The sequence below is a fragment of the Cherax quadricarinatus genome, chromosome 62 (assembly GCF_038502225.1).
Source record: "Cherax quadricarinatus isolate ZL_2023a chromosome 62, ASM3850222v1, whole genome shotgun sequence".
Taxonomy (NCBI): Eukaryota; Metazoa; Arthropoda; class Malacostraca; order Decapoda; family Parastacidae; genus Cherax; species Cherax quadricarinatus.
In genome coordinates, this window is record NC_091353.1 from 16,628,199 (window position 1) to 16,643,992 (window position 15,794).

Genomic DNA, 15,794 nt, shown 5'->3' on the forward strand with positions numbered 1-15,794 from the left:
AGATGGCTCTAAGTCTTCAGACGGCGTCGGATTCACAGCAGTGTTTCCGGACAGCGTCGTGCGGGGGCATTTACTATCTTCAGCTAGCATTTTTACTGCTGAACTGTATGCCATTCTTGCAGCACTTATTCGTATCGCATCTATGCCTGTGTCATCATTTGTAGTAGTCTCAGACTCCCTTAGTGCTCTACAGGCTATACGAAAATTTGATACATCTCATCCCCTCGTTCTCCGTATCCAACTTTGGCTACTCTGTATCTCTACCAAACAAAGATATTGTTTTTTGTTGGGTCCCTGGTCATGTCGACGTACAGGGCAATGAACAGACAGACACTGCTGTGCGGTCAGCAGTACATGACCTACCAATTTCCTATCGAGGTGTTCCATTTCTGGACTATTTTGCTGCAATAGCTACCCACCTTCGCACCCGTTGGTCAACTCTGCTCGGTAACAAACTTCATTCTATTAAACCGAGCATAGGTTACTGGCCGTCTTCTTGTCATCAGTGCCGAGGTTGGGAGACCACTCTCTCCCGCCTTCGCATTGGCCACACTCGTCTTACTCATGGGTATCTCATGGAGAGGCACCCTGTTCCTCTCTGTGAGCAGTGTCAAGTTCCAGTATCGATTAGCCACATTCTGTTAGACTGCCCTCTCTATCAACGAGCACGCAGAATTTACCTCCAACGTCGTCTTCGTTCTACTACTCTCTCTTTACCTTCCCTTCTTGCTGATGGACCCTCCTTTAATCCTGACTCTCTCATTGACTTCTTGACAACGACTGATTTACTCCACAAACTCTGATGATACTTTTCGCTCTCCCCTCAGCCCTTTCTAGTTGTCTCTTGCTGCCCTTTACCCTTTCACCATCCACTACCCCGCTGTTATCCATAACCTATTACTCATCCATCTCCCTTTTGCCACCTGATGCCCTCGCTTCCTTCCTGCCCTGCAGCGCTATATAGTCCTTGTGGCTTAGCGCTTCTTTTTGATTATAATAATAATAATAATTGAAGGGATAGCATAAGGGAGACCTTCTGCCTCTTTGAGGCAACGTATTTCTCGCTCATTTAAGTAGACCTGGCAATGGCGAGAGTACGAAGGGTGAGCCTCATGACAAGGCAAGAGGGAGGTCGACTACAAGATGTATTAGAATGGTCATCGGCACCACAGACTGGGCATTTGGCTATAGATCTGCAATATTTCGCTGGGTGACCAAATCGCCAGCAATTTCTACACTGTTGCAGTGTAGGGATCACCTTTCGAACTTGTAACCGATGCCCTGCTACATAAACAGAAGATGGGAGTTCACGGCTGTCGAAAGTTAATCGAGCCACATTGCAAGGGTAGTGTCTCCGCCCGCGGGCAGGAAGGACATAAGTGTCTTCCTTGAGGCTTGGGAAATCTTGGAGTTCCAGCTGTTCGAGAATGTCATTGCCACATGTCTGGAAATTCTGTTGGACTACTGTATAGGGCAGAATGACAGTACCACTACAGGTATTGAGGGAATGACGTTTTTCGATAGTGACAGGAATAGTATCGATATGTGAAAGAAGAGAAAGATCATGAGCTTGGGTAGAATTCTGGACAGTGATGATGAGCATACCGCTCTTAAGAGCATGAAAGAAAATATCTCTACGAACATGGCATAGGAGCACCTTGCCAATACTGTGGTCGGAAAGATAGGCAATAGAGGTAGTTGGTCATAAAGAATTTAGTCCATTGTGCATTCTGAAACTGAGCATGGAAAGGGAGTGCACGATGTGCTGATCTTTTTCCGAGTAGAACGAGGTGGCGAAGTATCATCAGGCAATTGTCGTTGGCGTTTAGGAGTGGGACCAGAGTTGGTCCAACGTGGGATGGGCTGGCAATTCGAAATTTGCCGTACTGTAGAGGGGGAGGCTGGAAGCATAGTCAAAGAGCGGAGGTCAGACAAATTGAAGGAGTCAGTCAAAACCCAGGTACCTGAAGTGGGTGATGAAATGGCACCAGCAAGAGGTACAGGGGCATCAGGAGCATCTGAAGAGTGATCAAAAAACGAGGCAGGGTCAGAATGGGGTGCAGTATCAAGGAGGGGCCTGGGAGGTAGCAGGTTCATGGACTAAGGCTTCCATGGTTAAGTTATTCTTTTTGTTTTTAAGAAAATTATTATAATCAAAAAGAAGCGCTAAGCCACAAGGGCTATACAGCATTAAAAAAAAAAAAGGGGGGGGGGAGAACGGGGAGGAATAGGTCCTAGGAGGAATGAAAGGGCCGGAAATCGCCCTCCGCACCCAAGAGGACCTCAACATCACAAGTAGTGCAGATGCGGCATGGAACCCGTGCCATACCCTACCCTTCATGCCAGTAAACCAGCAATCCAGTATAGCAACCTCACATCTGCCGAGCTACTTCGGTGGACAAGAGGGCGGCTGGATATCCACCACAAAGCATACCTCCTTTGGTCACCACCCCCGGAATCCGAAAGGCGACCTCCAGAGATACACTCATCACCTGAAAGACACCCAAAGCCACCCCCAGGGAGACCAGAGAGGGAACGGGACATCCCCAGGTGATCCAGATTCCACAGCAAACTACACCACCACCAAGAACCTCAATGGAATGGGACTGACCCCAGTACCCTTCCCCTACCTAAAAACCAGTGGGCCTGTGGGAAGAATCCCAAAGGCCAATAAGAGGAAGGGAATAAGGGAGGGACAGGGGGGGGAGGAGGAGGAAAGGAAAAAGGGAGGATGGGATAGGGAAGGGGGTATTGGGGGCGTAATTATGTTCAGTCTGAGGAAGGAGACCAACAGGTCTAATTCCTCAGACCAAGAGCCTCTTCACCACGCCAAGGAGCCCCCCTAGAAGAGAGGAATGAGTTTCACTTGTTGAAAATGATAGCAACTCCTTCGTGTGGTTCAGGTGGGGGGTTGTTGCAATGTGTAACCATGTGTTAACACATGTTTGCAAGGCAATGATTCTAAGTAGCAGCACATCGGGTTTTTCAGTCTCAGTGAGGTCACCTACTCTCTGATCATGTAATATGCACTTTAAACTGCAATTTGAATTGCCATTTTCAGGTATTATCAAAACTAAGCACTAAACCCACAAGCCATTTTCAGGTATTATAATCATGGAGTGCTAAACCCATAGGGATTATACAACACCTGTGTGGGGAAGGGAATGGAAAGTATTCAGACCCTAGTGCAATTGCAAGTACCATTTTAATTTGTATTTTTAGAAGTTTATACCTAGTTGTACTTAGCTCATTCTAGCTCAATACTTAGACAACACCTACACTAACTATCCCTAGTTGTACTTTAGCTCATTCTAGCTCAATACTTAGACAACACCTAAACTAACTATACCTAGTTGAACTTTAGCTCATTCTAGCTCAATACATAAACAATAAATTCATTACATTAGACCTTAGTGCAATTACAAGAGTGAGTCTGGTGCCACTTGTAATTTGTTTTTTTATAGTATTAGTTTATACCTAGTTGTACTTTAGCTCATTCTAGCACAACACATAGACAATATCAATTTCATTATGTTTATTAGTGACTATACTCTATATGACCAAAGTGCTTTAGCGGTATACTTATCCAAACCTCCCACCACTACAGAAATCAGTATTAGAACTCACCACATAATACAGGATATAAACAACCACTATTTAAACCTAAAAGATGAATGATCACGTTGACCCTGATCTAAACCTCCATAATCTAACACACAATCAAAACTTATTGGAAAGTAACTGCCTTTATTACACAGCATCACAAGCCAGCACTATCCTGAACACTGCTCAAAGTCTAACAGTTCTTAACTACAACATCAGGTCCTTAAGCAAACACTATGATGACCTCCTGGCACTCCTTGAGTCACTAAAGACACCCTTCTCCTGCATTATTCTTACTGAGACCTGGCTTAAGCAGGACACAATTGATATCTACCCACTACCAGGATACACAGCAATCCACAACTGCAGACCATACCAAGTTGAGGGTGGTACTGCAATCTATTACTCTAACCAACTACATGTATCTTGTATTAGCACTAATTGCTTTAGTGATGAATATGGGGAATACATTTTTGCTAATTTTACTGTAAAAAACCTCAAGACGCCTATAACAATCGGTGCCATATACCGGATACCCCACACAAACATCCCAAACTTCAGTGAGAATCTAAAGTCACTAATAACAAACAGACAAATGAACAAGCACCACCTTCTCTTAGCTGGAGATTTCAGTATCAACCTTGGCCTACCAGACGATCAAACTGTAACTGATTTCATCAACAATATGAACAATGCACTTCTCATACCATTATTATTATTATAATAAAAAAAAGTGCTAAGCCAACTTCTCATACCAACAATAACTAACTGACTAGCTGACTGAGACAAGTGCAACCATAATAGACCACATATGGACCAATATACTAGCCCCCCTTAAATCAGGGATAATCAGACAGCACTAGTGACCACTACCCAACCTTCCTCTTAACAAACATTAGTAAGTCACCACTCGAATACAACAAAGTTTCATTTAGACTCCATGACGAGGCCTCAATAAGGAATTTCACAGCAGACCTAGAGACTGTTGACTGGCCTACAGAATTCTCCAATGCCAATGGTACTGACGATTGGACAGACATTTTTCTTAACAAAATACTTAGACTATACAACAAACATTGTCCTATAAAAACGAAACAGATCACGAATAAACGGCTTGGTTGCCCATGGCTAACCAGCAGCATTCTGAAATCCATTGATAAGAAACACCAATATGAAAAGCAATATAGACAGGGCTTAATACACAAAGATATTCTTAAACAATATTCAACAGTTCTCACCAAATTAATAAAGAAAGCCAAACAACTGTACTACTCCAGCAGATTCACTGACACAAGAGGAGATATAAAAAAGACCTGGAAAACACTTTCCCAGATTCTGGGGACCCACAAACTGAAAAAAAACAAGAATATTGTTCTAACTAAACCTCATGAAACACCACTGCATCCCACTGATACAGCTAACAAGATAAATGACTTCTTCTCAAACATAGGATCTAATCTCGCCAGTAAAATCCCACGTACCAATGCTCGTGCTGGGGACTACCTAGATGGGAATTTCCCAAATTCCTTCTATCTTCTACCGAGCCCACGGAAGTCACTGCGATCATAAAGTCACTTAAAAACAACTCAGGGAATCTGTCTCACGTCCCACCATTTTTGTACAAGCGAGCGGCCCATGTCCTTTCGCATGCTATTACATTACTTTTTAACAAGTCACTAGAAACTAGCACTTTCCCGACACTACTCAAGACAGCAAGGGTTACACCAATACATAAAGGTGGTGACCCTACAGACGTAAACAACTATAGGCCAATATCAAACTTACCATTGCTATCCAAAATCTTCGAGAAACTCGTGCACAGGAGACTATATTCATTTATAATGTCACAAAACATACTCAACCCCTGCCAATTTGGATTCAGGAAAAATAAAAGCACTAATGATGCAATTATAAAAATGCTAGACCTGCTTTACACAGCATTGGAAAATAAGGAATATCCGCTAGGAATTTTTATTGACCTAAGAAAAGCGTTTGACACAGTAGACCACGGCATCCTACTCCACAAACTTGACCACTATGGTATAAGAGGCCATGCGCTTGCATATTTTAAATCCTACCTTTCTAATAGGTATCAGTATGTCACCATTAAAGACACAGCCTCATCAATACGGCCACTTGATACTGGAGTTCCGCAGGGAAGTGTCCTTGGACCCCTGCTCTTCCTCATTTACATCAATGATCTTCCAAACATATCCCAACACCTGAAACCCATTCTCTTTGCTGACGACACGACTTATGTCATCTCCCACCCTAATCTTGCCACCCTCAACACCATTGTTAACGAGGAGCTGCTCAAAATATCGACTTGGATGACAGCCAATAAACTTACACTTAACACTGGCAAAACCTACTATACATGTATTATGTTTGGTAGCAGAGCAGGTGTTGCGCAACTTAACATTAAGATCGACAACACTCTAATTGCCAGACATAATGAGGGCAAATTCCTTGGCCTATACCTCGACAACAACCTAAATTTCAGCACCCATATCCAACACATAACAAAAAAAGTATCCAAAATGGTGGGGATCCTCTCCAAGATACGATACTACGTGCCGCAAACTGCCCTTCTCACACTATACCATTCACTTATATATCCATACCTCACCTATGCTATCTGTGCTTGGGGTTCAACTGCAGCAACACACCTAAAGCCAATAATAACCCAACAAAAAGCCGCAGTAAGAATAATCACTAAATCCCATCCCTGGCAACACCCCCCCCCCCCACTCTTCATAGATCTAAACTTACTCCCTGTTCAGAACATCCACACTTACTACTGTGCAATCTATATCTACAGGACCTTAAATTCCAATATTAACCTTGACCTAAAATGCTTTCTTGATAGTTGTGACAGGATCCACAGGCATAACACCAGACACAAACATCTCTATGACATTCCCCGTGTTCGACTAAACCTTTACAAAAATTCAATGTATTTCAAAGGACCTAAAATCTGGAACACCCTACCTGAAAACTCTAGAACTGCAGACACATTCATCACTTTCAAAACTACAGTTAGAAAACATCTTATCTCCCTGATACACCCCGACAACTAACTACATGATAACCACCTGGTGGTTCACAATTACACTCACTCACCCACTGACTATAAACCCAGAAATACTAATCTTAATCTTAAAATAATAAATCCTAACTAGTCATAAGTTTGCCTATGATACTCCAATATAGACACCTTGTATTGTGCCAAAACAAAAGCATTCACATTGCTAAACTCACAAATTATGATGTAGTCACTTAGCCTTAATACCATAATCTGTAAGGATTTAATGTTAAGAATTAATCTAAGTCTGCTCGAAATGCCTAGCCATGCTAGGTGTCCTAGTGGCCCCCTCTGTAATTAGTATTTTATAACATGTAAACCACACAATACCCAAAACCTGTAAACCCCACATTGTAACCCTTATAGAGAATAAACTTGAATTGAATTGAATTCAATACTAAGCACTAAACCCACAAGGGTAAAATAGCAGGTATACTTTGGAATTCTCTGGGAGAAGAGAGGATTATTGAGTGACATGGTTTTTCCTTCTGTTGGTACAGGTAGAGGATTGCTGGTAATATGTGCTTGAGGTTGATGACAGTAACATGTAGACAATGTTGATTATTAGATTGCTTACATGACTCACGAAATCGTAATGACACGATTGCAAACAAACCATACCAAGGGCGGGATTTGAACCCGCGGTCAGAGACTCTGACTGCGGGTTCAAATCCTGCCCGTGGTATGGTTCGATTGCTTACAGTTTGCACAGCTTCTGAAAGGATGTTTGTAGTTAGAAGCGAGATAGTGTAGATCTCCGTACCTTATGCCACAGGCACAGGTCAACAAGCTTCTTCCCACTATATCCCACAACCACCCCCTCCATTCAGTGCATGGAATCTATGCCACAAACTCTCAGACACTGGCCTTCTACCCTCAAACACCTCATACTGCACATACTCAAGCTATAACCACAACCTGGCCAACTTATTTTTTTAAGTCCAGGAGTGGAGAATCATCCTCCAGCAACCAACTTTTCAACAATCCCTACCTCTTCCACAACGACCTCCTCATAAACATTCAGCTGTCACAAGCTATTTGTCTGATCACTACCATTATACAACCAGCTATGATCTTTGCTAAGGGCAACAATACAATCTTTGAAGACATCCTCATTAATATGCTCACTGCCTACAGTCTCCCCACCATAATTATCCATCCATCCCTTCCTCTCCCTGAGTGATACTGTATGTAGAAACAATCTCTCCCACCTTGACTCTAGATTTGTACTAGTTTGAAACAGCAACATGCAGTCCATCTATTAAAAAAAAAAAGTTTCAGCATTCACAGTCCCCGACCCCTCATGGAAGGTTCCTTGATGTTGGTGAGGGGCTCTTGATTTAAGGAATTGGATCTGTGCTCCAGTTCCCCGAATTAAGCCTGAATGCCTTCCACATCCCCCCTCCCCTGGGCGCTGTATAATCCTACGGGTTTAGCGCTTCCCCCTTGATTATAATAATAATAATCACAGTCCCCGATTCGAGGTCACAGATTCTTACTACTATACAATCTACGACCCGAAGTCGAGGCCATGACTATTTGAACATTGATACAACTCTAAAGATGCTCTTAATGATCCATTGACTAGGTTTATATGATTTAACCCATGACAAGTAATTTTCCCCAGCAAATAAGCAAATTTACATTGTGTAGACAGATTTTTTTTTAACATGTTATGATGTTGACAGGAACTAGAGAGGATCAGACGAGAGGTTGGCCGGAACACTGGACGCTGGGCAGAACTTGACTTATCATAGTGTGACCTGTAGCCCTGATTGAACAATAGGCTCACAATCTGAAAGTTCTGAGCTCAAGTGCTGAGTGGAGCAAGACATGAGTAAGTTATTTAAACTTGCTGTTCATATTCATCTAGCAATACTGTACCTAGGAGTTGGTAGACAGTTGTGGGTTGCATCTTGGTAAGGACCCTAACAGAAATAAGCCATACTACTAGGCTTTCATAAATGATCCACTCTTAGGAAGTTCTAGGTGACGTTTTGGTCAGGATGGACCGAAATGTTATCAAAGGCCATACTAGCTTTATACTAAAAATTCCTCACATTGTATAAATGGGGAAACATTAAACAAAAGAATGAGAAGCAATCAGGTTTGACCACAGGAAGGGGACATCCCAGATTCCATGAATTTGCTATATAAAAAAAAAAAAACTATTGTACATTAATCACTAATATTTGTACTAAAAAAATGTAAGTGATTTAAGATAAATTGCTGTGATAAAAGTACTTTGTAAAAATGTAGTTTTTGTAACCCCCAGTCATGAATATATTGACTCTTATACAGCTTATTATACTTGTATTCAATGGAAAGTGCTAAACCCATGTGGATAGCACACAGCCTGGGGAATGGGAAGCATTCAGGTTTGATCCAAGGAGAGGATAAATCAAATTCCTTGGGCCAAAAGCCCTTCACTAGCATTTTTTTTTTTTCAACTACAATTTCTTGGTTTAAGAGAACAGCAGCAGCATCAAGGCACTTCACATGAAGGGACAAAATTGCACTTCTGTTAATACTAATTTGCACTTTTACTAATTCTAAAGAAAATTAAGAGCATCATTAACCCTTAATCCTTTCAGGGTCGACAGGCCCTCTCAGGGACTTGTTCTCAGGGTCGGCCAAATTTAACCCTTTCAGGGTCCAAGGCCCAAATCTGGAGTCACGCACCAGTGTCCAAGAATTTTCAAAAAAAAAATGTTATTTTTTCTTATGAAATCGTAGAGAATCTTTTTGTGAAGGTAATAAAACAAAAAGTACGAAATTTGGTGGAAAATTGACGAAATTATGCTCTCGCGAATTTTGATGTGTCAGCGATATTTACGAATCGGCGATTTTGCCGACTTTGACTCCCATTTTAGGCCAATTACATTATTCCAATCAACCAAATTCTTAGCTATTTCACTAGTATTACTTCTATTCTATCGATTGAGCACAAGAAATCGCCAAGTCAACTGTTTCAACTACAAAATAAAGTGATCGGAAATTGTCAATTTGGCCAATTTAACACAAAGTTCAAAATATTTCAATTTCAAAATAGGGTCCAGAATAAACAATGTAGGCATTCCTGGCACTAAACTAACATTTCCTCTGTTCGTTAGTTATGTTTTGAGGCTTTACAAATAAATTCCATTTTGATTTTTTATTCACATAATGAATTTTTATTCACACCAAAAAATAGAAGATTTACTGTTATGCAATACTGTAATAATTGTATAAATATCTTCACCATATTTGTGAATGTATATTAGACCCACCAACTGACGTGTATTAGATGTGTGAGGTCGTTTGTTTACTCTTGAATATCGGCAAAAATTTAACATTTCCGCTATTTTGAGCTCAGTTTCAAGCCATTTCCAGTGCTAAAACCAATCAAAATCATCTCTATTTCTGTAATATGTCTTCCATTCTATCAAATGAGACCAAGAAATCGCAAATACAACTATAAAAAACATACGAAAAAACACTGCAAAGTTGCTGTTTTAATCGAAAAATCATGATTTCAGTTTTTTTCTCTCATTATACACAGTCTGCTGCAGGATCTGTTTTATGTGGTGCACACATACCACATAGATGTATTCTCTCATATCTAGGCCCAAATGTACCACTCACAGTTTATCAGAGTGAGCTGAGCTCATGGCGTAGATCTACGGTTTGGACACTCACCGTAAAGCCGTAGATCTACGGGACGGACCCTGAAAGGGTTAAAAAAAAAAAAAAAAAAAAAAATTATTTTTTTCTTATGAAAAGATAGAGAATCTTTTCCTGATCATAATGACACCAAAAGTATGAAATTTGATGGAAAACTTACGGAATTATGCTCTCGAGAAGTTAGCGGTCTCGACGATGTTTACGCATCGGCGATTTTGCCCACTTTGAGCCCTATTTTCGGCCAATTCAGTGTACTTGTCGACAAAAATCATAACTATTTTGCTAGAACTCCATTTTTTTCTATCGAATGAGTACAAGAAACCACCCATTTACCGATTTCAACTATCCAATACAGTGGTCAGAATTTAGCAATTTTGCCAATTTCACACAAATTTCAAAACATGCCAATTTCCGAATAGGGTCCAGAATAAACAAGAAAGACATTCCTGGCACTAAAATAATATTTCCTCTGTTCTTTAGTCACGTTCCCATGCCTCTCTTACATTCTTTTGCTTTCCACTTTGAATTTTGATTCTCACAAAAAAATAGAAGATTTACTGTTATGCAGACTACTGCATTGGTGTAGAAATGGTATAAATAATATCAGCACACTTGTGAAAGAATATTAGACTCACCAGTTGACATATATTAGATGCATAGCATGATTTGTTTACTTTTGAACTTTGATAAAAATCAAACATTTCTGCTAGAGCTCAATTTCAAGGTACTTTTCTTTGTAAAACCAGTCAAAATCATCTCAATTTCTGTAATATCTCTTCCATTCTATAAAATGAGACCAGGAAAACTAGAATACAACAATAAATACCGTACGAAAATGCAGTGCAAAGTCGCTGTTTTAATCCAAAAACACGGTCAAAGTTTTTTTTTCTCATTACACACTGTGTGCTGCAGGATTTTTTTTTATACCGCGCACGCTGACCACATAGACCCATTCTTTCATATGTAGGCCTACCAGCTTTCTCTCACTAGATTTGAGGGCACTAGAATTTAGGCATACTAGTACGTCAAAAACCCTGGCTTGTAAGCCGTACTAGTACGGCCGAAACCCTGAAAGGGTTAAATTGTCCAAACGTAGATCTACGTTTGCACGCGTAGCACTCCAACCTTGATTTTCTCCATAAGAAACAATGTAAAAAAACATAGATCTACGTTCAGAGCACTACACGAGCAAATGTAGATCTATGTTTGGATACTTTAAGGGTTAATTAATGACAATCACAAACATTAATTTGAAACTGTGGAATTGAAGCCTTAGACAGGTTTATAACTGGTCAGGATATTCTGTGGACTGAAAAAAGTTTCCTGAACAAGAAGGTATGCATACTGTAACAGTACAGAAAAACATGAATTGAAGCCACTACACTTTGATGTCTACAATCCAAGAGTACGCAGTCAAAGGGAAAGAACCACTACATTGTCGATAATTCTAGAAACTACTACTACGAGCGTATTCTTCTAATACAGTCGAACCCAGGTGGTGTTCGAACTGCGAAAAGTTCAATGTCCGAATTGGTACAGCCTCTCCTCACTTTACGACAGAGTTCTGTTCCTAAGACCACGTCGGTAAACGAATTCGTTGCTAAGTGAGGAGCACATTGTAATGGTAGTGGGTTTATGTCAATCATCTTTGATATTGTTTTAATGTCACCTTTGCACCATTTATAACATTTTTTAGTATATTTTTAAATGTTTATACAGTAGTGTACTGTATACTGTATTAAACAGAACAGAGGAAATCAGCTTTAACCCTTTGAGGGTTTTCGTCGTACTAGTACGTCTTACGCGTAGGGGTTTTTGACGTACTAGTACTCATAAATTCTAGCGGCCTCAAATCTAGTGGGAGAAAGCTGGTAGGCCTTCATATGAAAGAATGGGTCTATGTGGTCAGTGTGCACAGTCTAAAAAAAATCCTGCAGCACACAGTGCATAATGAGAAAAAAAAAACTTTGACCATTTTTTTTTAATAAATCAGCGACTTTGCAGTGTATTTTCGTATGGTATTTATTGTTGTATTCTAGTTTTCTTGGTATCATTTTATAGAATGGAAGACATATTACTGAAATTGAGATGATTTTGACTGGTTTTACAATGAAAAGTGCCTTGAAATTGAGCTCAAAGTAGCAGAAATGTTCGATTTTTACCAAACTTCAAAAGTAAACAAATCGTGCCAAGCGTGCAATACACGTCAACTGGTGAGTCTAATATTCTTTCACAAGTGCACCAATAATATTTATACCATTTTTTACACTAATGCAGTAGTCTGCATAACAGTAAATCTTATATTTTTTGTGAGAATAAAAATTCAAAGTGGAAAGCAAAAGAATATAAGAGGGGCCTTGAGACGTGACTAATGACTAGAGGAAATGTCATTTTAGTGCCAGGAATGTCTATCTTGTTTATTCTGGACCCTATTCGGAAATTGGCATCTTTTGAAATTTGTGTGAAATTGGCAAAATTGCTAAATTCTGACCACTGTACTGGATAGTTGAATTTATAAATGGGTGGTTTCTTGCACCCATTCGATAGAAAAAATGGAGTTCTAGCGAAATATTCATGTTTTTTGTCGACTAGTACAGTGAAATTGGCTGAAAATGGGGCTCAAAGTGGGCAAAATCGCCGTTGCGTAAACATCGCCGAGACCGCTAACTTTGCGAGAGCATAATTCCGTAAGTTTTCTATCAAATTTCAAACTTTTGGTGTCGTTATGATCGGGAAAAGATTCTCTATCTTTTCATAGGAGAAAATAATTTTTTTTTTTTTTAAATTTGGCCGACCCTGAGAACGAGTTTCGGAGAGGGCCTGTCGACCCTCAAAGGGTTAATATACATTAATTAGGTATGCATACTGGTCAGAGAGCCCGTTGCAAGTCTGAGTCATCAGTAAATGAGTACGTCGCTAAGTGAGGAGAAGCTGTATGTACTCCCCATTGAAATACTGTACATGTAAATGTAATCCATTACTTCTGAGCCATGAAAAGTTACCCCCCAAAAAACAGCTGACAATATATTGTAATAATTTTTTATGCTATAAAAAGGCATGTAATTAATATAATGCCTGTTAAAAAAACATAAATGAACAAACTAGAACTTTACCTTTATTGACTCTAGTTGACTGGCACAGGTGGAAGTTGCAGAGGAAGGAGGCGGCTACTGTGTGGAGGGGGAGTCATCTTCCATACAAACATCTGGTAACTCCACCGTTGAAGTGACATGGTCTCGTTTCTGTCCCTGCACTAACACTGGAAAATTCTGGGGGCTCAGAACTGGCAGGTGCATTTGTTTTTTCTGTTTTAAAAGAATCTGTCCAATGTGGTCTGTGTCTGCCTATCCCTCAATCTTATTATTACAATCAAAAAGAAGTGCTAAACTCAGTCTTCCTGAAGTGTTTAGCCACATTATCACTGAAGGAATTGATGATGTGGCTTACCCAAGCACTGTCAAAGTGCAATTTCTCCACTAGGGAGACGACTTCCTGAACCACTGGCTCCGCCTCAAAGTCTCTGCTTGCTACAAAGTCGGGCCACAACTTGTCCTTTGAGAAATATCTCCCATGGCTGTAATTATCACTCTCACGCTGGAGGATGCTGAACTGACACTTCTAAAAGTCGTTTGAGAGTTACATTAGTGTCAGAGGTTACTTCAGAGCACTTAAAATGGTTTTCGACAACTAAATTGTTAACAAGCTCGTATGTTCGGACTCTAGAAAACATTGTAAGACCAGATCAATTTTTTTATTTTTTTTTTTTTTTTGAATAAAATTAGACACTGGTTTGTTTGAAGAACTGGTACGCTTGACCAGGGTTCCACTGTACTACAATCACCAAGTCTGTATACCTTCATTGGTTGGTATTGTAAACCTTTATGCATCTAGTTCATCACTTAACCTTACTCAACTGGCTACTCACACATAACTTCATGACATCTTTGTCACCAAAAGACACCTCTCCAATCCTTTCAGTGTGAATTTATAAACTCCACAATGGATGAAATATTTTCACATAACCTGCATTGTGCATCTAATTAACAAAATATACAAGCAAAAAAGAGCAGATATCTGTAGTGGTACAGTATGTGTACTGCAGACATTCATAAGTCATTTCTCAGTTTCACAGCAGCAGATGGTCTGAAGGTAGTCTCTCTTATAAAGAAAATCAGAGATTCTCTCATTTTATAACTTATACAAAAACATGTGTATTGGGCAGTGTTACAATGGCACTGCTGTAATATCAGGCTGTAGCAATGGTACAAGTTCAGAGAAGTTCCACAAGCAGTGTACGTTCAGTTTCACTCGCAGGATAAACCTAGCATTGGTCAAGTGTGTCCACAGCATTCAGATAGTGACCAAGTTCTTTGCCTTAGTCCAGAAGCTATACAATGTTTTACTGTTTTTTTGTGCTGTCAAATTAACATTACTAGCAACCTCTGCAACCCTACTAGACATCATGAAAACTTCAAATGCACACAGGTAACAGAAACAAGAGAACTTCAGTGGATCCCCGGTTTACGATCAGCTCCCAATGCGACCAATTACGTAAGTGTATTTATTTAAGTGCATTTGTATGTGTATGTTTGGGGGTCTGAAATGGACTAATCTAATTCACAATATTCCTTATGGGAACAAATTCGGTCAGTACTGGCATCTGAACATAGTTCTGGAATGAAATAATATCGTAAACCGGGGGTCCACTGTATACAGTTTCACTGACATGTCATTTGTAGTCACACTTATAATTGTGAATTATTATTATAATCAAAAAGAAGCGCTAAGCCACAAGGGCTATACAGCGCTGCAGGGCAGGAAGCGAGGGCATCAGGTGGCAAAAGGGAGGTGGATGAGTAATAGGTTACGGATAACAGCGGAGCAGTGGATGGTGAAAGGGTAAAGGGCAGCAAGAGAGTGAGCTAGAAAGGGCTGAGGGGAGTGCGTAAAGTATCATCATTAGAGTTTGTGGAGTAAATCAGTCGTTGTCAAGAAGTCAATGAGAGAGTCAGGATTAAAGGAGGGTCCATCAGCAAGAAGGGAAGGTAAAGAGAGAGTAGTAGAACGAAGACGGCGTTGGAGGTAAATTCTGCGTGCTCGTTGATAGAGAGGGCAGTCTAATCAATACTGGAACTTGACACTGCTCAGAGAGGTACATGGTGCCTCTCCATGAGATACCCGTGAGCAAGACGAGTGTGGCCAATGCGAAGACGGGAGAGAGTGGTCTCCCAACCACGGCACTGATGACAAGAAGACGGCCAGTAACCTATGCTCGGTTTAATAGAATGAAGTTTGTTACCAAGCAGAGTTGACCAATGTTGCCAACGGGCGTGAAGGTGGGTAGCTATTGCAGCAAAATAGTCCAGAAATGGAACACCTCTATAGGAAATTGGTAGGTTATGTACTGCTGACCGCGCAGCAGTGTCTGCCTGTTCATTGCCCT

The 15,794-nt window shown here is 40.4% G+C and overlaps 1 protein-coding gene across 1 annotated transcript in view; it reads left to right on the top strand.

Annotated features, from left to right (window-relative positions):
• LOC128687215 (cytoplasmic dynein 2 light intermediate chain 1) overlaps window positions 1–8,782 on the top strand; it is a 98,079-nt gene extending 89,297 nt beyond the window's left edge. Inside the window, exon 10 of the mRNA XM_070098472.1 lies at window positions 8,377–8,782. Within this exon, the coding sequence (XP_069954573.1) occupies window positions 8,377–8,445 (69 nt within the window). The 3' untranslated portion in view covers window positions 8,446–8,782. The remainder of the gene's footprint in view (window positions 1–8,376) is intronic.
• The last annotated feature ends 7,012 nt before the right edge of the window (window positions 8,783–15,794 follow it).